A 25658-nucleotide genomic window follows, 5' to 3' on the forward strand; every position below is an offset into this window, starting at 1 on the left:
CCAAGGGAACAGGCTTTGATATATAGATGTGTAAATGACATGAGCTTTTCCAGTGCACAAGAGTTACAGCACTGATTCATTTACTTATTCCTGTTTTCTCTTGCTGTATTTATTCTTTTGTAGCCTGGATGTTTTCCTAAAGGTCTGCTTCAGACTTCAATTATAAATTTCCAGCAACCATAAATCTTCTAAGATCATTGTTTCATTTTAATTGTCCTGTTGTGGGTTTTTTTGTACTACATAAAACTGAATAGACATCTGTAATTTTGGTGTTTCTTATAGTAACTTTAATTAGTATTTTGGGGAGTTTATATGAAATCTGTTAGGATTTAGGTTTGCATTTTATACTGTGTCATATGAAATATGTCTCAAATTAATTTGCATATTTTCAGTTTGAATGTTGTCATCTATTCCAAGAACTTATTAAAGGCTTTAGATTAGTCATGATTATTAAATCTTTTGGCTTAGATTGTAGAAAAATGTATATTTTTTGAAAAAATATCTGTGCCTGATCATTCTAAGTGAGATGTTTATATTAAAAAAGCCAAAGAGGGAGTGAGGAAGCATAACAATAAAAGCCATAAGCAGTTCTTGTTTAAAAGCCTGCCTTACAATACCTCAGAAAAACAGGGAAACATGAAAGACCTAGAAAAGTTGATAAGTAAAATCCTTGTATTTACATTCAAACTAATGTGTTTGAAAAAGATTATTAAGAAAAAAGTATGAAGGATGAGAGTGAATGGCAAATCAGATATTTTAGACATATGATGTTTGAGATACAGTAGTTTACAAGACTCTTCTATGGTTAACTGCAAAGAAATTTATGACTTGAAAGCTAACCAGGATAACATGCAGGAAGGTTTTCTTCAGAATTAGTCAGAAGATGGACAGGTACCTGTGTTAAATTTAATACAGGAAAGAAAAAGCTAATTAAATTTTTCTGTATGGGATGCTGTTTGCAAGAATTTTGTTATTCCTTTGGGCATGCAGAGTGTAATTGTTTTCTAGTTCATCTGAGAAGCATTTGCTGAAAAAATGTAAATAATTGTGTTTATCTAAATCAAATTTTACTCTTCACTGGAGAAGCAAATTGCAAAATCAGAAAATAATGAAGAAGCAGATCACATAAGTTTTATTGCTGTGAAAAAGAAATTTATGAAGTTTCTCATTAACCTAAAATTAATATTAAAATATGTAATTGGAATTACTTTTGTAATTGACCTTGTTACAATCCAGTTTATGACATCTTTTCAATGAAACAACAAGAGCAGGAAAAACAAAGCCAAAGTTCAATGTATTAAAATTGACTACTACAGAATAGAGATGATCAATATATTTAAAGGGAATTGCATTCCAGAAGTGCCATATGCTTGCACAGCTCAGTACTGGGACTGTAGCTCCTCTGAAAATCAGATACTTTTTTCTTTTAATATGTTGTTCCAAAAACTACCAAAATGTTTAGTCTTGTATATGTGTTCTCATAACTAGTTGGTTTTATTTTTTTTCCCATCTTGTGGTAAATTCAAATTGTACCTGCTATCAGGAAAGAATCTGCTTCTTATTAATACATCAAAGTTTGCCAAGAATTACATGCTTAATTTGATCTGTGTCTACATAATTCCTTGAGGAGACAAAAGAACATGGAAAGCTGAGAGTGTCTCAACCCAGCTTGCATATTTTTTCCTCTTCCCTGTAACTATTACAAATTTTATATGAAGAAGCACAAGAAGAAAGAAGGTTGGTATGGAGTTCTGGCTTAGTGAGAAGTTCTGATTCATAGTGTTTAGAATTTAAAGTTTCACTATCTAACAATTAGCCTTAAATTTTGTTCTAAATTTTTCATTTAAAATGTTGATAAATTTAATTTTTGAGACACTGCATTAAGTTTATCTTTTTTTTTCTCTGATAAACATTGCCATGAATGAAATTGCTGTTCTTAAATCAGGGATTGTCCAAAACATAAGGTGCTAAACCTGCTAGATTCAGTGAGTCTGGTGTGGGGTTTTACATCCTATCGTCCCTAATGCAGTATAGAAGTTTCCAAGCCTGCTCACAGCATCTGCCAATCTCATTTTATTCCATTTCTCTTGATGAAGACTGACAGGGTAATCTTGGTCATCATGGTTTGCCAAGGAAATTTCTGGATTTCCTCTGCTGCGTAGGAGATGATGAGACATTTGGTCATGTAGCTTTGAGACACATTTTTACCTGCTACCTGTTGAGCAGCTCATCCCCTTAGCCTGCACTGCCTCAGATTCGATTCTCGCAAATCTTAACGGTGCAGATGTATATGCCCATTCCCAATTGATGACCAGCTTTTAACCAGGAAAGCTACCCCTTGTCATCATGTAGAATGATGTTCTGTTCTGGAGTCGGACATTCTGAAGTCATGGTAGGCATAGAAATGACAAGAGCTTGCATGGGAGCAAGAAGAATGTAATGAAACAGTTCAGTGAAAATGCCCTTGGTGTCAGATTGCTTGTGCAGACTTTGCCAATAGTTAGTTCAGCCTGTGAATCACAGTGTTTGTTACACTAGAGGAACATTTATTTCTTCTTGAATTTCCCTGCCAGCTCTTGCTCACTGAAGAGCAAGTGAAAAGCTTTGGCTTTCTCTCCTGAGAAGTGTTTCTGAGAGAAGAGAAAAAGAACTTACCATAGGAAGTATCTCAAAATGTATCAGTGGCAAAATTGGGGAACAAACACTAAATTAGGAATAACAGATTGCCAGGACTAGATAAAGTTCATCCAAGAGTAGCAAGAACACTCAGAAACAAAAGAGCTAAACTGAAGGCTATAGTGTTTCTCTTTTAGCCCCCACAAAATGTCTCATAGGACGTATGTGTTCCAGATGGGCTTCCAAGTAGGTCTAGGCAGCTCAGATCTGTATCACATTTGCATCAGACTAATAGAAAAGCCAATCAAGAGCAGAACTGATTAGCTCATATACTAATACAATGTGGTGTGAGAGAAAAAATACAGAGTTTTTAAGAAAGAAATTGTGATACCACACTGAAATCAGTTAATATTGATTTGGGGTGAGCATGAAGTGGTGTATATGGGAAAATCATGACTTCACATAGACATATGATGCATTGTAAGCCAGTATGAGGCATGAAGAGGATCTTGTGGTGATAACAGGATCATTCCATTCAAATTGGGAAGGACGATGAGATGCTTGAGCGCATCCAGAGGAGGGCAGCTAGGTTGGTAGAGGGCTTGGAACACAAGCCCTGTGAGGAATGGATAAGGGAGCTGGCATTGTTTGGCTGGAGAAGAGGAGACTCAGAGGTGACCTTATTGCTCTCTACAGCTCCCTGAAAGGTGGCAGTAGTCAGGTGGGGGTTGGTCTCTTTCTCTGGGCAGCAACTGACAGAACCAGAGGACACAGTCTCAAGCTGCATCAAGGGAAATATAGGTTGGATATTAGGAAGAAGTTTTTTACAGAAAGGGTGGTAAAGTTCTGGAATGGTCTTCCCGGGGAGGTAGTGGAGTCATCATCCCTGGATGTGATTAAGAAAAGACTGGATGTGGCACTCGGTGCCATGGTTTAGTTGAGGTGTTGGGGCAAGGGTTGGACTTGATGATCTTTAAGGTCTCTTCCAATGTAGTCATTCTGTGAATTCTGTGAAATGATTATTTAGTGGTCAGTAACAAGATGCTGACAAGAAGTGCCTGAGATGACATGGTAGTTCAACCCAGAACTGGTTTTCCTACTTTGTAGCATATAACTCAGAGTGGCATTTTTGACAACTTTGGTTTAGCTCTGCAAGTTCATTGCCATTTGAGATAGTCAGTCCTGAATTGCTTCCCAGATTTTCCAGTAGCATCTGCCTGTTTCAGATCTGTTTATATTCATCAGAACTTCCTGCTGAAAACTTTCAAAGAATAAGCAGTCAGAGATCTTGGTTTTGATGAGCTAACACAGTTCTTCAGGCCAAAAACCCAGATGATAACCATTGAACCATACAAAACATAATGTGGGTTGATATTGCCATTTTCAAGTAGCATAAGCAGAGAATTAATTTATGCATTCTGTACTACTTTTTAGATACAAATGAAAAATTACAGTTTCATATCATGCATCAAGAAAGAGAGAGAGTCCAGTCTTCTGCTACAGTTATTGTCAGTGCTACCATAAACTTTAATTTCTGGTGGAGTAAAAGGTTTTAGTCCACATGCAATTCTTCACAGTCTTCTTAAAATCTACCCCACCAGTGAAATACTTTTTTTTTCTACTAAAGTGTCTTTCCTCCAACTCATAAAATTAGACCATTTTTATTAAATGTAATTATTCAGATTTACCACATGCTGTCCTTTCTTCTAAGGAAGTGCTAGCCCTACATCAGTCCTCTTTTGCTTTGTGAGTCATAAATGGTGTTGAGAAGTGTGTCCCAAACAGACTTTTAAATCATGTCTGTGGGTCTCCATGACCAACTGCCATTTTCCGTTCTGTCCTAACAGTGCCAGTCTAATTTAAAACATACCATTTATTAACAAATACAGTGACTCAGCTACACAATCCAAAGCACTGTTCAAATATTAAAACTGTGGATAAAACTGAAGATTTTGGGAAAACATAGTTTCTTAGAAAAAAATGTACATTTGTACGCTACCCCATGCCCCCCCCCAACAGCAAAACCAAAAAAAAACACCAACATGCCTACTAGAAAATCATTCACGCTATTTGTCATAGAGATATATTTTAATGTCTTCACACTCCAGAGCAGCAAAAAAATCCATTAGCACACAGATTCTCACAGTCATTGTCTGTGTGAGAAGATACAGATGGGTTTTTTTCCTTCATTGCAACAATATCACTAACAGCAGGAGCTGAAACATACTATGTCATGTCAACCTGAAACAAATTAGGATTTAAGAATCTAATAAAGTTGGGATTGCTCAGTAGTGCAGTTTGCTGACAGAATGTCATCATGCAGGAATGGCATGTGCTCAGAGTTGAGTCGCTCTGGCAGTTGAAATACCCATGTTTCCCTATTAAGCCAGAATGCCAGCAGCTACCCCACTGCGGCTTCTGTGTATATACACTCATCCCAATTTTTTCTGTGGCACTGGGTGGTCAGAGAGCTGTATGGCCAAACAACTGAACTGAAGAAAATGAAGAAAAATACCTGGCAACCTGTCAGAAGCTTAGAATCTGCCAAGTTCAGTGGCTGTCTCACTGTGGCTAATTTATGCTATCTAACAGATTTAAATAAATATGTTGATATATTCTGTACTACACTTAATTACAGTGTTGTTAAAAACCTTAAAAGTTTGTTGGGGTTTTTTTGTTTGTTTTTTTTGGGTTTTTTTTGCTAAAGAACTAAAGTATTAATTGTGTCAATTTTCTGTATTTTTCTGGTACAGTGAGAAGGAAAGCAGAAGTTTCATGGGCAGATTTTTGATTTTATTGTGAAGAACAGCAAGTGTTTGCAGATTTTTGATTCATATGTAGCCAGGGCTAAGAAGCATTTTACAGCTAAATAGCTCCTTGTGCAAGTTTCTTAAACTTGATTTGAATTCATGGTCACAGGAATGTAAGTGAATCTAAATCTAAAACAAAAGTTTACATATAGAGATGTTAATTGCATACGCTGTCCATCTTGTTTCACTTGTGATAAATGAAAACTCACATAAGCACGTGTTGTATCAACAACAGGCAGTTGATATATTCCAAAATTCAGAAAACTCTAATAGATAGTGCAAATACAAGGCTGTACTGTCTTTCTAAAAACTGGATGTTCTTAGCTCACTTGTTTTGTGAGCAGGACACAGCTCACTTGTTCCCAAATGTCAAGAGCCAAATGTTAGAAGGCTTTGTATGGACACAGCTCTTCAGTGCAGTGGCAGTGTCAGCTTGACCTCCTTCCTGTTGCAAAAATATTTTTTAAATGGCCATGTTTGAAAATGTAAAGACTGTTGTATGTATTAACGGCCAGTTTTCCAGCTACTTCAGATAATTCTGTTCTTGAGTTAGCTTAAAAATATGCAAAGTATTTGAGCATCAGTATCATTTATAAACAAAATGAAATGTTTTAATTTTTTTTCCTCTAAAATAGAAAAGGCGTTTTAAATATATGCTACAAAAATGTGATTTCAGGGTCCAGTTGAATAGTGCAGAAGACATCTTCTGGTTTTTTACTTCTTTTGCTTAACCTCCAGTGTATATATTTTTGCTTTTTTGAAGTTAATGGATGCTAAAGCTGGTGATTCTTTATTTTTTCCCCTATTTCTGTGTCTGGACAGCTGGACCTCATTATCTTCTAGTGCATTCCACAAGATCTAGCGCTATTAATTGTCAGTTTTAATGTGCATGGAGAAATTTTAGAAAGGGAAAATTGTCTTTAACTTCTAACGATTTCTATATCTGTACCTAGGATTCATCACTATTTAAAAGAGGAGAAAACTCATCCCTGCTACTTTCACATCTTTTACTGAAATAGTTGCAGATCTTCTATATGGAAAGTGAATATTTTGTTTAAAGACTAAAAGCTAGAATAGAAGGTCATAGGGAAATGCAGAAATCCCAGTGATTAAGTGAACAAAGCTTTGAGCAGCACACATTTTCAAGCCTGACTGCACATTTCAGTGCTCCTTGTGGGTGTTTTATGGCACCACTTTCTTGTGTCTTAGGAGCTGCTGGTACAGCCTTGCCATCCTGTGGATGCATGTATGCATCCTCAGCTCAGAAAGCTGTCCCCTGACTGCAGTGTTCCGCATCTAATTGCTCCTTCTCTCACTGGATCTTGCTGAGTTTAAATCTGGTAACTCCCTGCTCTGCACTGATGGATTGTTATCTTTTCCATGTCCTTTTATCTACCAGTGCTAGGACAGCATTCTTTGAGCAGATAGTTATATAAGGGTTTTGCTTTCTGTTAGGGAAGAGAGAATAGCTGGAAATTCTTTTGTCTACTTACCATGTCTGTGCACACCTTTGAAATGGAAATTAAGATATCAACAGATACTTGAAGGCCAGTTTGCTCTGAATATACGTTAAACCAAGTCTTTGCAGAAAGCAAGTAATTATTTAGTTTTTCTGTATATTCCTTTGGCTAGTCCTTAACTTCCAGCACTGTCAAATGAATCTCACAGAGAACCATAAGGTTTTTTTAACTGTATCACTGTCCTTGTCACTGAGCTGTGTGCTGGATGATCTTACTCACTTCTGAGGCCCCATCTGAATTTCAGCAATAGTGAAGCTTAGAACATCATTATGCATTCTTGTTCAAAATGGATCACATGAAAATATTGATAATTATTGTTTTTTACATCCATTACTGCTCTAGGCAGTGCTTGAATTATCACAAACTTTCAACTTCTGGATTTCATTACAAACATCAAAAATCTTTTGCTTTTTAAAAATCCATGAGCTGTTACCTCTACAATGTGGGTTTTGCTGGAACAGTACTGGTCATTTCAGCAGCTACTTCAGTCAGTGCATTTCCAAGGGCTGGACACCCTGATCCAGTCACAGTCCAAGTAGACAGATACAGGTTTCCTTCCAAAGGAATGCTGAGTAGCTTGGTCAGGCTCCTGGCTGAGCCACCCTCTTCTCTGAGGTTCATATGATATGTGGTTATCACAGAGGATTATTTATCTTACTGTTGCCTGCTCATGAGTTTTAACAGGGCTTTGGAGTCTTTGGATCATGCCAAATCATCACAATGAAGTGTGATACAGTTCTTTGATAGAACACTCGGATGTGTAAGAACCTGCTCATCAGTCAGTCCAGTCGCATCTGGAGCTCGTGGGCAGTTGTCTGCCTACCAAAGGAACAGCCAGGGGGTGTGTTTTACACGGGCAAGGCTCGTGCCTTCACCGCCCAAACGGTGAAGTCACAAGCAGGTTTTCCTTTGAAGTCCTTATATTGAAATGTGTAGAGGTGAGGAAGAAAGTAGGTCTGCAGTATGTCAATAAACTCTTAAAGAAACATTTGGCTCATGAGTTTTACCGTGCACCCAAGATAGTCTTGGAAAGACATAGAAGGTTTAGTGTGGTAATAAATGTATTCTTAACGATTACTCAACACAACTGCGAATAAAAGGTTGGAAATGGCTTGATTAGTTCAGTTTCTTACTTCCTAGGTGAGTGTTACCTCTTGATTGATACCCCATGGCATTTGTATAAAACTTTTGTCCTCCTTCCAGGCTCAGTTAATTACTCATTAAATAGTCACACAGCTTATTTGATCTCCAACTCTCAAAAGTCTTCTCCAGGATAATGGAAAATTGCTTGTCATGTTTCTTGTTCTCTCTCATTCATGTTTGACTTTCCTCATGAAGCAGCCCCCTGAGAGTCTGATGCTGTGCTTTGTATGGTTGTAGATACCATTTATGAGAAAAAGAACATTGGATAAAACGCAATGCCAAGCTATTAACACATAAATTGCAATTAATAAAATATATAGCAGTGAATATCAGTTAACAAATAAACTATTTGATACTTTAATTTTGCTTTCACTTAGAATGAAATAAAAGATGCCATCTAAGTATATGTCTACAATATAAAAATCAAAATGTCTGAAAAGAAAATCTAGTGCTGAGAAATCATGTTGATAAGTAAAATTTTGACTCTTCAAAATGTTATCCCTTATTGATGCAGAAGGAAATCAGTTCCAAGGCCAGCAGCATTCTCTAGACATGTAAGCTTCTTATCTGGTTGTAGTGGATGATGAAAGTATTTTTAATGAAGATGGTGTGGTGGGAGTAGTATTTAGATGTTTCCCAGCTGGTAAACGATTGAGACTGCTGAACAGATGGCAGTAAAGGCTGATAGGTATTGGTGAGTCTGGTGATTGGTATCACATAAATACTCAGCTATACTGTGTGTGTCTCCCAGGTCTGTTCAAAATTTGTCATTAAATTGCTCTTTAGTGTATGTAAAGCAAACTCCAAGTTTTCAGCCTCTGTATTGCTGCATAATTCCATTATCACAGGAAAAAATCAAGAGTAAGTCTAACTTGCTAAAACAGTCATGAAACCACCCAGTTTCAATTATTCAGCTGTTAGAGTCATTCATGCATTTTGTCAACAATGTGGTAACAGATGAGGTAAAATGCTGACCCAAGGTGTTATTTTATTAAGGGCTGTCCTCAGTGAGTATTTATAATTTAACATTTTGCAGCTGCATACACTGGGACTATTTTTTATAAGGTGAAGAATTTTTTCTTAAGCCTCTCTTTAGATACATACTGTGCCTATATTCTCCAGTCAGTATCAGTTCTCAGAACTAGGATATGAGGATTCTATTCCAAGTAAGTTTAAGTTTTGGGGCAGAACACCTGACAATGTAAATGAGAAACAGAACTTCTTTAGGCATGTGAAACAAATTGCATTTTACTAAGCTTCTCTCATTTTCTTTTTGCACAGTGCTTGCTTAACAAATGGTAGTCAATAATCTTCCCCTTGATGGGGTTTTTTTGTCTTATATCTTCACCCGCTTTAAAACCATTTCGGTCTAGTGACTACTCTGCACTTCTGTGGCAGCGTTGATAATAACATTTTGCCCTGGAGTCAGTGATTTTTATGGCAAGGTCTCAGAAATATTTCAGAAGGGCCTTTCAGAAGGGCTGTTTTTAATAGGTAGCAAACCAGATATATAAAGATATGAACTGACATGGTAAAAATAACAATATATTTATGCCTTCCATTTCCTTGTCTCTTGCTGTGCTTACTCTGCATGATCTCTGCCTGACCTACAGGGTTTTTTTTCTTAGTTTAATTCATAGAGTTTGTGGCTGTGAGTATATTGCTTTACTTTTATCTCATGTCTTCAAGTCATAACTCATTATCTCCTAACTCAAAGCTGCAGGACTGAAGGCGTAGCTGATTTGCTTTCTTCTTTTCTCAGTGCTCTGATGTTCTGCAAAGAAACAAAAAATTGGCAAGACAAACCTAGCAGATCAAGGTTTTCAAAATTGGCTGGTAATTTTAGGTGCATTCATTTTGGATGTGCAGTTGACAAACAAAGACTCACAGCCAGGCCCTTGTAATTTGGCAGCCAAAACCGTTAGCATCCTTTAATAAACTTGGCTACCATGCTGTCTTTATAGATAGCCTGATTTTAAACAGCTAGCTAAAGTAAAATTTTATTACCAAAGGTAATTCAATCTGTTGAAAAATATGACTGTTTTTATTGTTCATGTGTTCTAATCTTAATTATAACAAGAAAAGTTTACCTTCAAAAAAAGGGTAATACTTGTCTTCTGACAAGCCAGCTTTTAATTTCTGCTGTGTGGAACTCCAGTTCAAAGGGAACAGAACAGGAGGCTCAGCTGTTGTTGTCTTTGCAATGCAGACTGATGGGAGCTGCACAGCTGCAGCTGTAAGCAAACCTGGCTGGTGCTGGATTAGACCCAAGCCTGTCCCAGGAGCACCCTCCTAAGCAGCCCTGGGCCTGAAGGTCAAGCAGATTTTGCAGGCTCAGAACTAGTTAGCCATGGTCTTACTCCCTCCCTCCCTGCTTCTGCCAAAGCAAGGGCTCCCTCAGTATTGGACTGCATCACTTCTGAGATGGGGCAGCTTTGCAGGGCATCTTCAGTTTTCCTTGCACTTTCGAAACCTGTTGAACAGGCAGTGTTTATATAGTGTCGAGACAGTAGTTGATGCATCATTTATATGTCTGAATAAAAATTCTTTTATTATCCTAATTTAGGATGTATCTCCTTATCTTAAATTCTAATCAGCCAGAACTTGCCTAGTTGTATGTATTCTGAAGGAAGCAGTTAGTTGAAATAGATATTGCTGATTTGTTTTTCTCCAAGACCTGTTTTATCAGTTGCTCTGAATTTTTGTTGAATTTCTAGGACATCTCCTCCTATGTTATGTTCCAGCAGCAGCAGTCCATGACTGATTAGTATGCATAGATCATTTTGGTCCTGGTCTTGCCTAATAGTACTAACCTCAAAATAAAAAGTTAATTAGAGCAAGTGAAGTTATTAAAAGTGCCTGTGTGATTTAAAAGGTGAAGTCTATGTTTTTTCAGGAGAGTCTTAGGCATTTTGGAAACCTGATTAAATTAAAATCCTTTATCAAGTTACATGAACATAGACCTTTGGCTTTAAATCACCTTGCTGATTTTGAAAATCTTACAGTCTTTCATCATCTCGCACAATAAATGGCAATCCTTCCCAGGTGAAATTCACCACTTGTAGCTGTGGAGGAGTACAAGGACATCCTCGCCAGCAGCATATATTTAGTCAAAAATTTTCACAGAACCCAAGAGCACTTCTGATAACAATTAATTTTAAATGACCATTATTTAGAAACAGGTTAAGACACAAGAAAGTTTCTTTGGGTTTGTTTTGGTTTTTGTTTTGTTTTGTTTTTTTTTTTATTTTAGTTCTTTACTGTCAGGAGAGACTTCATGACTGTTGGTGTTATGGTTGATATTACATTTTGTAGCCCAGATATATAACTGACACCCAGCACATCGTGGGCTTTGGCAGGAGAAGAACAAGTTGTATCAGAGGATTGCTCAGGGAGGCAGAGCCTCTCCTCCAAACTCAGTGTTAATCTCAAGCACAGCAGTACTCAGGTGCCATTGTCCACATATGCATTGTCTGCATTTGCCATAGAAAATTAATTTGGTGTGGTAGTACCAGGGAAGTAGGTGTCCATAAGAGTCCCAGTTGCTAAATCCTCACTAGGAAACCAAAGACTAAATGAGTCTGGAGACTGATTTGTGTTTCACCTACAGTTACTCTCATCAGTGGAAATAGACTGACTGTGCTTAAGTTAGTGTAAGAAATGCCAGACAGTATGCATTTTCTTTCTGAAAGAAACTAATACACAGAGTGGGAGAATGAATAATCTGCAGGCTGCCCTTGGTGAGGGGAATGAGATGCAGTGATGGGGGAGAAAGGAGCTCTGAGGGATGTGGAACCACTTCTAGTGAAGTGGACAAGAGACATCTCAAATCCTTCAAGTATTTTGCTTATCTTTAGCGAAAGCATCCTGAGATGCTTGTGGTGGTACAGATAGTATTGAATTCATACTCTTGTTTTATATGTACTATCTTGTTAACATAATAGGTGTTTAATAAGGCTCTGCCTGTCTCCCTTTTTCTACTTGTCTAAAATATCCTTGGTGTTTAAGAACAACCCTTATGTCAGCTTCTTTATTAAAGAATGTGCTGCGGAAATTATGCTAATTAAGCTAGAGTGTAATTATGGGCTAGAAAGATTATTTCACAGTCAGAATTGAATTGTTGTAGATAAATGGGCATTAACTTAATAGTTTGAAGCTAATTAGTTTTGCTATTTACTTGTAAAAATTAAAAAAAATATATATAAACAGTTATACAAAAGCTTGAGAAATGAATATATTGCAAAGCCAATGGGGACCATATTCCGAATCTCTCTTTAATTATTGTTTTGCTATAATTTTGTCTTAGTTTTCCTGTTCTGAACTTGCAATGGACGCAAGTAGCTAATTAACAAACTTTATTTCTACTTAAAATATATATTATGCAACCAAAATGAGTGGTTGCCAGTTTGACAGTTATGTATCTGCAATTCCTACTAAAGCAGTTACTAAAGCATCAGTGTCTTGTACTCTCCACAAAAGTTAAGCTATTTTGGATCTCTTAATTTGTGTAGAAAATCTTAATTTGTGTAGCAAATTAAACTAGAGACTTTATTTTCTGTGTATATCTAACATTAATTTTTGTATTTGTCAGCCAGCTCACATTAGTCTTCAGCATGGCTTTAGGAAGGAAAGAACAAAGTTCTTTCATGCTCAGATACATCCACTAAATACCTCTTATAGTACTGCAGTGTGTAGTCATGGTACAGTACTGGGAGCCAAAGAAGGCAGGATTACTTGACCCCCATCTAAAAGACTGAAAGCCTTGAGGTGTTTGCAAACAAACATGTAATTTTATATGTTCCAAAAATACCCTTTATATCTGTATGTCTCAGGTGTTCATAAGTGTGAAATGAAGGCTGCAGAACATTCTCCTTAATGTATATTAGTATCAGCTTCTGGGAAAATCTAATACAGTAATCTGATTTGTGCATATAAATTCATATATAGAATTTTTTCTAATCCACCTCTGAGCATAATATTCCTTCCATTGACTTCAGAGTGAAAAAGACTCCAGTAAATTAAAGTAGTGATTAAAAAATGCAATATCAAACTGAAGTCCGGTATGCTCTGAACTTCATGTGCTGTCTTGCCTACAGGGCTTTAATGTATGATCATCTTTCTTTATGCTGAAATGAAAAAACACAGAAGAGGGACATATTTTTATGAAACAGAGAAAAATAATTTCAATAGCCTATATAGTGATTTCTCCCCTAATAAATAAATAATACCAGATATAATATCCTCTGTTGCAGTACAGTTTCATGGCTTTTCCACAGTGAGTTTTAATGAAACTGGATATCAGTTTCATTTTTATCAAGTTATATCAAGAACACTAGCTCCTATGTGAATTTTGATTTGCCATTAGAACAAAACTTATGAACAGCAAGTATTGACACAAACCTAAATTATCTCAGACTTTTCCCAGTTCCAGCCTCCCTCATACAAACAGCACACCTGAAAATCTGTGAACTTTGTCATGTTTGAAATTAACTTTGTAATTTGCAACAAGAATTTGCAATTTGAATTTCCAAATCATACGTATTTTTCCTAACATGACCAAAAATGTAAAATGAAGGATAAAATATGTGTAACAAACTTTTTTTTTTCTGCTTGAAGGATTTTATAGCTCCAGTTGATGCTATCAGTTGAGCAGAGAGGGAAGAGTTTCGAAGTTTGAAGGAGTGGTGTTGTCCTTCCAGTTCCAATATGGAGCCAAGGATTAGCAAAGTCTGAAAGAAATCAGCGTACGATTCATACTCTGTACTTCTTGCTGCTGGCAAAATATATTGCAGGGTGTCACTCACCAGCTAAATTGTTGGATCAGTGAAAGTAATGGGCACTGGAATTTAGTATAGCAGATGAAAAATCCACCTGGAACATGTTACATGGAAATAAGCACCATACAAGTAGCAACTGAGTAAAATATGAGTAACTCATTCTTTTTCTGTCAATAGCTGTACTTCCACTGGCTGAGGAAAGCTTTTTGATAGATTGAGGCACATATTTTCCTTTAATATATTCAGGTTGCAAAGGCCCCTTTAAGATATTGATTCTGATTTCCAAATGACAGATCCTTGGCAGTATATCTGTTATTCGTTAATAAGGGCAATTGCCTTGAGTCAGTACCATGATTATTGTCTCCAGTGGGTTTATTAGATACATGCAGCGTTTCACAGTTCAGCTGGAAACGTTTCTGTAGAAATGATGTACAGGAAATTCTGCAGCCTCAATTTTTTACTCAAGAATAGAAGAGTTATGTCCCCATTGTATCCGGACAGGATGGCAATTAAGGGAGGCGCTAGTTTTTCTCATTCAAAGGGTGTTTTTCTGTGAGCTGGATTTTACTTGGGTAAAACTATCAAATATACATGTGAGATGTTTATTTTAAGTTATTTTAAAAGATGCAGCCTACTTCTGCTCTAAACTCTGAATATTGTCCCTGTAATTTTTTTTTTTTTCTGATTCAGCTTTTGCATTAATTTTAGTAAGATACTTCCTGGTTTCAGCTGGGATTAATTGTTCTTAGTCTGCTTTTGTTGCTGATACATAAGTTCAGGGTTGTGGGTTTCTCTGGTGTTGACAAGCACTTGGTAGTACTTTAACCATTGACAGACTCATCATTCTTGTGCTGGCTTTTGAGTCATTGTGAAGACTCTCTGGGTTTTACTGTAGCCCAAACAGAGATCGAAGACACTACCACGCTAGATAGGCAGCTAGAAATCATCCTTTCTCCATTTATTTCCCCCTTTTAAGTGCTGAAGTACAGCCTTGTTTTCTCAGTATTCAGAAAAGTGGGACATGTATTATGCATATTGATGCTTTGTGTAGAATAGGACGAAATTGAAATACCCAGTTAGCAACAGCAATACCAATAACAAAAAAGCACTTTTCCTGAAAGAATATGTGACAGATCTTCTTTCATTGTTGTTATTATTTGTAAAATGAAACTGTTGTTAGTTTATATCAACAGAATCCAAGACTGATTTAAATTCAAGCCAATTGATGGCTACAAGAAGCCATCCTTAGTTTAAGCAATGGATGTGGCAGCATCCATGCCAAAGAGCAGGAGGGTCACAGTCAGATGTTGGCTTTGGTAGCCCAGAAGGTCTCTTCTTGTCCTGCACTCTCCTGAAGTGCTGTCCAGATTCTCTGCATTTTTTATATACTTGGAAACCTTTTGCAGTTAGCTAATAGTGTATCAGTTTCTCTGGGTTCCAGGAGTTGAAAACCAGGACTGAGGATTTAATAGCAGCCCTTTTAGCTTTTGCCCTTTTTTTTCCCCTCTATCAGAGAGTCATGTAAGCACTGTGTCTCTTTACCTATGCTTGGCATGAAGATGATGATACCTATGTAGTGCATTAGAAGAGTTCCCTAGAATTTCTACAAAGTTTTGAAGATTAAAAGCATGTGATGGGAAGTAGGGATAGTATTAGAATGTCACTACTCATTGCTGTTGGATATTTTTTCTTCAATCCAATAGCTTTTATTTGAGCAATTTGTAACAATTTAACTCCTCTGTTGTAGATTCTATGAACTTTCTGTCTCGTGAATGTCAAGTATGTCTTGCATTATTGCATTGCTTTGGTGGTTGTACATTAAGGTACATCAAGCTAGCATGCAGGAGATCAGTTTTTCCATGCTTAATGGAAACTGAAATAAAGGCAGCACAGGAAAACCACTAGTATGTTTTTCCCTTTGACAAGAAAAGCAATGTCAAGTGCATTTATAGTATTGTACAGCTTGTAACTTTAGTGAACAGAATTAATTCCTCAGTTTTTCCAAAAGACTGAATAGGAGTCTAGTTGTAAGAAAATAAAATTAATACTGTTTGTTACTTCTCTTTTTTAAAATTCAGTATTAGAAATTTATGTAAGCTTTTTTCTTAGCTTTCCAGAGTTGGTGTTTCAGGACAAATTCTGGCCTTACCAAGTCATAGTCTTTTTATCAATATCTTGAGTCACTGTTAAGTTTTACTGTTTAATATTTATTATTAAACATCAAATGAATGCCTATTACAAAGAGTTGGCTGTGCTGAGGGAAACAGGGAGTGCTGGAAAATGTTGCATACGTAAGAAGATGCCTGGTATGTATGTATGTATGTATATGTGGGGATGAGAATGGTTTGGATTTCTGCTGTGCAACAAGAAAACAAGGCAATAGTGCACTCAGTGGAGTAATCATTTAAGGACTGAGATAACATGATATTTAGGATTAAGACCTTCTGTTAGTTTAGATTAACACCTTTTCCTGGTGCCCCACCCCAACTGTAAAAAGTATTTCTGCAGCTTGTGCTAAACTGTTATGCTCTGTTGGAATTTCCTATTTTCTGCTGTTCGCACACACAGAAAACACCCAGTTTCTAGTATTGGTGGTCTCTGCTTTCCTGTGGCAGTCTCCAGGTTACCCAGGCAGTGGTAGTTCCAAGCTTTACATTTGAGAACATAAGAGAAACATAAGAGAAAGTTTAATTGTTTCTTGATTTGCCTAAACCGTAAAAAGTCATCCCTGCTGGAAAAGGGTAGAAGCAGTTTTCCTGTCACTGCCATCGAACTTGAGATCTGGAGCCAGAAGCTTGATCAGGCAAAGAGAGCAGCAGGGAGATACAAACCATGTGTTGTCATGTCCCTTATTGTGAAACTCATTCTGCTTAATAGCACAACATTGAAAATCTTTGACTGGAGAGAGGTGGAATGCCTCAAAACCTTTCAGGAACTTTTGTGGTTCTGGTTATTTCAAAAAACAATGTAGATGCCTTGAGCCTGTCAGGAAATATTATGTGTGCCAGCTTCCCCTCCTGCAGATGAGTGTGGTTTAAATCATTAACATGCTGTTAGGCTAATATTTAAATGCTTCTGTTGGTTTTTGTCACTTTCTCTTTTTGTAGCTGCAATGTTTAGGTGTTAAATATCTTCCTCTCTATAATACTTCTCCCATTTTCCTAGGGAAATCAGGGGTTTGTGGAGTACCATTTGTTCCTTATAAAGGATACAGTTCTTTATGGGTGTTTCTCTGTATGAGACTCCATAGGAGCAGGGTCTCAAAAGCCTTTTTTTCTCCTGTTGTTGAAATACAGAACAGTTTAGGAGCCTCTGAGTGGGAACAGTAGTTCTAGAAAAGGAGACAGCTTTGAGTTATGGGTCTGTGGAAGTGGAAAACCTCTGAAACCTCAGAGAAAGGCATTAAAGTAGATAATTCTGTCTGACAGTGTAAGTCAAGGACAGAGTCAAGGCTGGAATCACCTAGGTTTGTGTACTGTTCTAAACTCCTGCCTATATTTCCACCTTTCTGATCTATGAGGAAAGCATATTTGCATCTGTAGCAGCAGTGCTGCCAGTGAATAACATTTCACAATCTCCTGGAATCTGCGCTGTGATGTGTGAACTCATGTAGATGGAGGGAGTCCAAGTGTAAGCTGGTCTCCCAAGGAAGGGTTAACATGGCATATTTTCACAGCTGCAATGTATTAAGCTACTGTAAGGCCCTTTGGTAGTTGGAGGTCAGAAAAATGTTATTAATCACAGGGAAGAAGAAGATAAATTAGGCAGCTTAAAGACATCTTGATAGCTTAGCTAATTTGCCTCTTACTTGCTTTTGCAGAGGCAGTCCCTGTATATGCAAATACCTGCAGAGGAACAGATAAAACAAGTTTTTCAAGACTTTCAGCTCCACAGCCCCAAAAGACAAATACCACTAAAACAAACTAAACAAACCAAGTAATACAAATGGGAAAGTAAGAGATAGTCTAAAGCACTGAAGTCCCTGCTCCAAACATAGTCTAGCGGAAAGGTAACATTGTACCAGGTGCTGAGGGTATAGTTACCTCACAGTACAGGCAACTTTTTTCATAAGAATAAGAAATGCGAGCTCCCTCACAAGTGTGAGAGAATTAATATATAGATCAGTACCAATATAGAGTGAAAAAATATTTCATAAATGTTCATAAAAACATTTTCATTAAAAAAGACATTTGTAAATGAAATTAGAACCTTGAGTAGGTAAGACTTATTCCTCTGTATATAATCATGTTGTATTGAAGGCAGTAACCTGGAGCTGCAAACAGTAACACATGGTCCATTGTCATTAGATAATCTTTACTCAACTAAATCATATTTAAAATCTTTTTCCTATAAATAAAACGTTCACAAAATCTAAAGACGGTTCAGCTCCAGGCCATTTTGTTACATTGAAGTAGTTCTCATCTTGCCTCGTCACATACTCACTTCTTAGGTTTTTTTTTAATTCTAAAATCTAAATAGCAGAAGAGTGATGCCTTATCAGAGGAAATGTAAAGGCTACAAAGGCAGAACTGCAGGAGGGTATATCTGCCATTGTACAAGTCAGGTTTAGCCCCTTGCTGTATTCAAGATGTAATTTTTTGAAGTACTGGATTAACCCTGAGACCCCACGATTATGGCTGTGTAAAGGACCTGGGAGATGCTGAGTATCTCCACTGAAGCTTGGCAGAACTGGGCAAAAATCCTGTGCATCTGATACATCACATCCTTCTCCGCACCTCATTAGCAGACACAAATATATTGTAAAAACCACATTGTGCTGAATCTGTGTAAGCACTACTGCGTGGCAGTTTTAGTTTAGGCCGCATGAAAGCATAAACCAAGGAAAATGTCATAACCCAAGAACAACATCCAAGTTTTTGGCAGGAGTGCCAGATACTTTTACAGCTGTTTTACATAAAATTATGTTAAATTTAAAAAGCTCTAACTAGAGCAGCTTTTCAGAAAATGTAAAGAGCTCTTTTAGAGGAAGGAAAAAATGCATAAAGATTTGCATGATTTCAGAATCACAAGTTTGGTGAGATGTTCACATTCAGTCTGTATGATTGTAGATTACCTGTGATCAGCCTCAGGGAGCACACCACACAGGCTACAGTTTTCAGGCTGGAATAAACAATAACATATTCCTTTGTTTCATAAGAACTTAACATTTTTATTCATAGAAGATACATCTTCAGTGCCTTTTCTCTGTCGTCCTTCTGGTGCTTCCAAATTTAGACTAAACTATGTCAGATTATTTTGTTCCTTTTCCAGGAAGGTTTGGCTTATCTAATTTGAAAGGACAAAAAGAGAGACATAGGGAGCTGTCTGCTGATAAGGGTTCATTTCTGTCCTAAAGGGTTTGCGTTAGACCCAACAGGCTATTACTACATTTTGTGGTTGGTTATGTGTTGTTTGTGTCACCATGGGTCTGAGGATGATGATCAATTGCTTGTTATAGTACACTCCTTTGATCAAGTTTGACTAGAGAAGTGAGTATGCTAAAGGGTTTGAGGGTTTTCCAAGGTGAGAGGAAGAGAGATTGACATATCTATTTTGTTTTTAAAATAGAGTGCTGAAGCTAGCCAGTATTCATATGTTCAATTTTCAAAGCAAGTACAGTGGTTCTGCTTCCTCTTAAACTGTAGGAGATCATTCAGAGCAGTCTGGAAGTCTCTGGTTATGTGTGTCCGTATATATGGAGAAGTGTTTGAAAAAGAGAAAGTACTTCAAGGAATCACTTCAAATTTAACTCACAATAAATTAAGTGTAGTAAGTCTGCATTCTTTTGTGTTTGACCAACTGTCAGAGCATCACAGAAAGAAAATAAGGAAATGAGCTGTTAGATGGCTCCTTCCTCTTTATATCATATTCATTTTCTGTGGATTATTATTAAGTATTCTTGATTTCTTCTGCTAGCTGGGTTTAACATCTTATCTTTGTTTTTTTTAAATGTACCAAGAAAAATCCTTAGACAGAGGTTCTTGTAGTATTGGTATATTGCCTTCTAAATATTTCAATAGAAGTTAATTTCTCCCTTTAAACAAAGCTAGTTCTTTGATCTTCTCTTGGGGTTTTTTTTAGTTCTCCTTGTGTTTGATCCTGAGCTACATGTAGTTTGTTTCCTTTTAGTACTACTAGAAAACCATTTTCATAGCTCTCCCTTCTGAAATGAGGGAAAAGATACTTTCAGACTTTATTTATTGAATTGAGGGAAGAAACAAAGAGAAGGGTCTATGCCTGTAGGCATAAATTCAACAGGAAGTCTTTTAGACTGGCGTTAGCAATGCACAATGTATGTGAGGTAAAAATTGAGGAAATATTCTTAGCTCGGATTGAATTGCCTTTGCCTTTGAGCACCACTTCATGTGTGAAAACCTTTCCGTAAGACTATTTCACATGCATATTAAGACAGCCAGGAACACGGAGATGAGTTTGGTTTAAGCAGTCTTGTAATAAAAAATTGTGCATTCTCTTTCTTTGGTAAATGCTTGGTGGTAGTTCATTCTCTGTCAAGCATATGGTTCTTTATAGCGGGCGTCTTCACAGCGCTGCCTTTGGGGAATGCTGCCAAGACAGGAATAGCTCTGGGTGTCAGTGCTTGCCTGTGCAAACTGGCTGATCAGATGTGAATGTTCTGCTCTAATAATATAAATCAGAAATAAGAACCCAAGCTCTCGTGAGATTCACTGTGACCAATGGCTGGAGAGTAGACAGAGCCATCACACCTGTTCTTCCAATGCTTTGTAGAAGCAATCAGTATCCTTAGTTACCAGCTGGAGACCTGTGTTTTGAAAACTCAGTAGCCTTTTTAAAATCAGTGCAGATATATATGTAACAGGATCTTTAGTTTTGCTTTTCTCTGTACCATCAACATTTTCAGTAGCTGAAGAAGAAAATTCTGGCATAATTGAAGCAAATATTCAGATGCAGTACATCCTCTGTGTTCAACAGCACCTCTAAGTGAACCCACAGAGCCAGTGCACCCAGATGTATTGCAAACAATCTCTTTTAAGTTTGCATCCCTTTTACTTCTTGGCACATGTGTGTGATACGGTAGCAGGAGCAGGACTTGTTATCAGTGCCTTACTTGCACTACCCAAGTCAGCCTGGATTTCTAGATGCTACTGCTTCTATGTCAGAGTTGTGTCTTGTGTAGAACACCTTGTTGATTCTCTTCCGTTGTTCATAGTACGATGTAGCTTTTTGTGGTAACTCTAGGCATATATATATTGCCAGTTTACGTAGAGCTTTGAGTTCCCCTTTGGATCCTCTTCCACTGCAGGAGCAGTAGTCTGGTGTAATCCATGGAACATCTGTCTTAGTCACCACTTCAAGCTAAAACCTTCTGCAGGATTCAAAATTAGATCAATCCCACGATGCTAGAGGGCAGTTTCCATCAAAGAAGGAAAGTTAGAACACATTGGTGTGTTCCAGTCAGTCTCCACAGATGAGGATGCTTCCTAGAAAAAATGTACTTTCACAACCTGCCAAAATATTTTGAGTCCATGGCAAATGCTGCTTTCCAGACAAACTGTGAAGTTCTTGCACAGCTGGAATTCTCTTGTGGACAAACTCACACTGCCACCTGAAGCCTTTGGCTGACCTAAGTGGATTAGTGTTCTTATTCCAAGGAAATCAGGCAAGATTAGCAAAAGATCTTGCATGTACAGCTACTACATTACTCTTCATTTTTGGATCAACCATACAGATACTTCGTTAACATTCTCAAAATGCCATGCACCTCCTCAGATTTACTCCAGACTTTCAGCTTGTTTCACCATCTGTGTGGATTGCCTCACTCAGATTTTGCAAGCATGGTGATGTTTTAATTAGGGACATAGGCTTAGATAGTGTTTGTTTAGGATGTTCACTGTGATTTCAAATTCCGCTTAATTCCACTTTATAATTTTACTAAATGTGAGTTTTGTCAATTTGCATGTGGCACAGTATCAGATGTTTCACAGAAATCAGGTAGATTGGATTTTCATTTACCTTCTACTTTCTTTTAATCTTATCTATGTCAAATACTGACTTTACTGCTTTTTGTTGGTAGGGAGTAAAAGATCACTTAATTCTAGCTCTTTCCTACTAGTTGTTACTTTTTGTTTGGCTCTGTATTTTAATACATATTTTCTGTCATTTAGGTATGTATGTTTGGAGGCATGGCCTGGATGTTCCCCCACGTCTATGCAAATTGTTCCACATACATTTTGTGCCTTTGTCTTTAAGGAATACCAGTCCTCCTTCCTTCTCCAGGCGTCTGCCAGATGACTTCATTAAGTAGCCTTTCTGACTTTTCATAATAAGGCTAAATTAAAAAAAAAAAAACCCACCCATATTTAAGATTTTTAAATAAATTATAATAGAGCTGCAAAATTGATGTTCTTAAAAGAAAAATCCTTTCTCATTATCACTTTTTTCCACCTATAAAGCACCTATATAAGTCAAATGAAAAATTTAGACTCCTGGAAACTACTCTTTCTTGCCCTGAAGGCAGCTAAAATCATCACAATTATCCAGGCAGCCCTAACTGTTTGTTTTATGTGGCTACTGTATTTCATTTAGAAACTACTAGAAATACAACAATCTTAGAGACCATCTGCTTAAAATGACAGTGCATACTAGGGATAAATTTTTAAACTTCTTTTCCTGATTTCTTCATTATCTCTCCAAAAACTGGTTACTTAACAAACTCAGTATTCAGTGCTAAGGGCTTCTATTCTGAATTGATTTTCTACTTGCATCCAATGTGCACATATCCATTTGCAACAACTATTCATACCTCACTCACATGCTGACTGCTTTGGGAGATCAGAGGGTAAAAGTAGGGAAAGCCTTGTTTTCATACTTAAGTGAAAACAAAGTTTTCACTTAAGCAAAGAGACTTCAGATGTAGAGACTTCAGGCAGAGACTTCAAATTCCTCAGAACAATTAACTATTCCTTTGATGAAGGGACCTTTTTCCTTTTGCTCCTTCATTGACTGTTCTGTTCTGGATTCCAGAACGTGGGGAAAAAAAACCTGAGCAGATGGTTAGAGCCCATAATGTACTACTGCATATAATGTTTTTTTTGTTTGTTTGTTTCGTTTGGTTTTGGATGGATTAGGTAGCATGCATGTTGAAAAGGAGGAAATTTCCAAGAAAATTTATCGGTAGAAGTTCCCACATGTCAACATGTAGTGTAGTCTTGTCGTTCAAGCTGTTTTCTACTGATATTTTGTGTGAGCTCCAAAATACTCACACCTGCATTTGGCATATAGGATTGAAAATGAGAATAAATTAGAAATGGAGATAGGATAAATAATTTGTCTTCACTTAGGTTTTAATTTGTCTTCACTTAGGTTATTAGATTTTGCTTTCATTTCTTATTTTTGTTTAAACAAAAAATTTGGAAGATGTCTTTGGTTTGTTTAGAGCTGTTTCTATAGAATGCAGGTCTAATAGGTTTGAAGAACCTGTTGAGAAGTGTTAATATTGTTTATCGAAAGAAACAAATGTAAGAGGAAGCTATCCTGTCAGATAACATTGTTTCTATGATCTCTAGCAATTCAAACATAAAAAAAGTGCACCCAGTGAATCACTTCCTTTTCACCAGTTGACAGTCATGGTAAGCTGGAAGTCTGATGTTCACAATCTTCGGCTACTGATGTTTGTAGCCTTTCCTGATACCTTTTACAATGTTCTCTAACTTCTCTAAATATCAATTAAATGTTAAAATCTTCTTGAACCTATGAAGATGTCTCTTGCAGAGATTTCCAACAGTCTGTGTTATCTAAAAATTAATTCAAATAGTCCATATGTGATTTATTACTACATCTTTATGGTTTCTTTGTATTAAATGTTTAATGTGAATTCTAATATTTGTGAATTAACTTATATTTTGTCAGAGGACAAATAACCAATGAAATTCTGAGTGTTTTTTTATATCTCATATTCATATTCTGAATCTCCATAAAGATATAACTGTAGTGACAACTCTCAATCTGACAAACATCACGTATGAGAAGAAAACAGACAATCCCTCTTTTCTGTAGCAATTCATTCTGTAAAATAAGTCTTCCTTCCCTGAACTGTTGTGGAGAATTGTTGTATTTAAAGTGTGCTTGGGACAGATTGGAGAGATGCTGTGAATTCCTCTAGTGACATATACTTGGCCTCAGTGCAGAAAAGTCCTTATAATTTAGGAAGGAGACTGGTGATCAGGATTATTTTGTCCAAATATTATAGCTGGAGTGTGAAACAGGTCTACCAGGGTTTTTGTTTTTTTTTTTTTTGACAATGATCATAGTAACAGCAACAGAGAACTCTTTTGTAAGTTACCTCTTTTTTGTAATTTCCCTAATTTCCCTCTTTTAGCTTAAAAATGTACCACTAATTTATATGGCACAAAAAATAAGCTCTTGGGGAACAGGCATATGATAACTAAGTATATCATGTAGAGAGGCTGTGTGTATCTCTGGTTTTAGGGACACGAAGTCCAAAGCCATTTCCATTAATGATTTTATACGTAAACCCAGAGGGGAAAAATTCACCCAAAGTGACAGATTTATTTTAAGTTCAGGTCTGGAAGCTGGATAATACATACCGGGACTTGTTCAGCATCCTTGAATTCATTCTTTTATGTGATGCTAATGGCATTTCATATTTTGTAGGATTAAAGTAAAGTGCAAAGACTTGAGTGCTCAAGTAGGGCCAGAAATATGTAAGAGTTTTACGTTGACTGTATCTGGGAAAAAAAAAAACCCCAAACAAAAGACAGAATTGGTCATTGCTTTCAACGTAAGATAGCAATTGGTATTGCATAGAGATAGCAATAAGTAAAAACTACTTTTTTACAAATTAGCATTTCATAGCAAACCATTTGTGGTGATATGAGCATGTATTTTCTTTCTTTTCTTATATTAAGATTTCATATAGCCTTTTTATTTAGAAAACTTAATCAATTAAAGAACTAATTCCACAATGTTACTTCTTCTGGTTATACTTTCTATAATTCTTTTTCCAGAGGAGTACAGTTTAAAATGCCAAATAGGTTCATATTTGATTTTAATGTTCGCTTTGATAATAATTGGACAAAAAATATTTTATTTAGACATTTCTGTCTTCTTTGTTGACCTAAGTGTTGGCACATTTATCCACTAATAGCAGATCTTTTGATGAATCTTTTATATTTGCTTTCGCACAGAGAGTTTGGATGGCGGGATCCAGAGCTTCCAGAAGTTATACAGATGTTACAGCATCAATTTCCCTCAGTACAGTCAAATGCTGCAGCCTACTTACAACACCTCTGTTTTGGAGACAATAAAATAAAAGCAGAGGTAAGATTTATAAACTCTTTTTCTAGCACTGTTGCTGTCTGCTATTTATCATCAACAATTATTTATGTGTGCTTTAAAAAACTTAAAAGAGTCATCATAGATACATGCCTGGACTATTTTACTAAAGCTTTCACTTAAGTCATTTGTTACTGTTACAAAATGAAAAAAATGCATAAAATACTGTTGTAAATCATTGTGCATTTTCTTTGGAATAGTTTGATTGATTGCATACCATTTAAACACTGTATCATAGTTGTTCAGTAATCAGCTAGTGGTGTAGTCTTGATCTCTGTGAAACACATGGGCATTTCCTTAGGGTTCTTTGAGAGGCATCTAGACACTAAATACAAACACGGAATATGAAAATTAAGAAATTTCTAAATCAAATCATCCTTTAATGCATAATTGTATAAATAGGTTTAATTTGGCTGTGTTTGCAGCTTGAATGGTGCTCATTTGTCTATGATCTTGGA

The 25658-nt window shown here is 36.7% G+C and overlaps 1 protein-coding gene across 10 annotated transcripts in view; it reads left to right on the top strand.

Moving 5' to 3' along the window:
• The window catches only part of CTNND2 (catenin delta 2), a 667938-nt gene that overhangs the window by 469603 nt on the left and 172677 nt on the right, over positions 1-25658 (top strand). For all 10 annotated transcript variants that reach the window (XM_072924313.1, XM_072924314.1, XM_072924306.1 and 7 more), the window contains one exon: positions 25053-25185. In XM_072924313.1, coding sequence (XP_072780414.1) covers positions 25053-25185 — 133 coding nt within the window. The remainder of the gene's footprint in view (positions 1-25052; positions 25186-25658) is intronic.

This window comes from Taeniopygia guttata, chromosome 2 (assembly GCF_048771995.1).
Source record: "Taeniopygia guttata chromosome 2, bTaeGut7.mat, whole genome shotgun sequence".
Taxonomy (NCBI): domain Eukaryota; kingdom Metazoa; phylum Chordata; class Aves; order Passeriformes; family Estrildidae; genus Taeniopygia; species Taeniopygia guttata.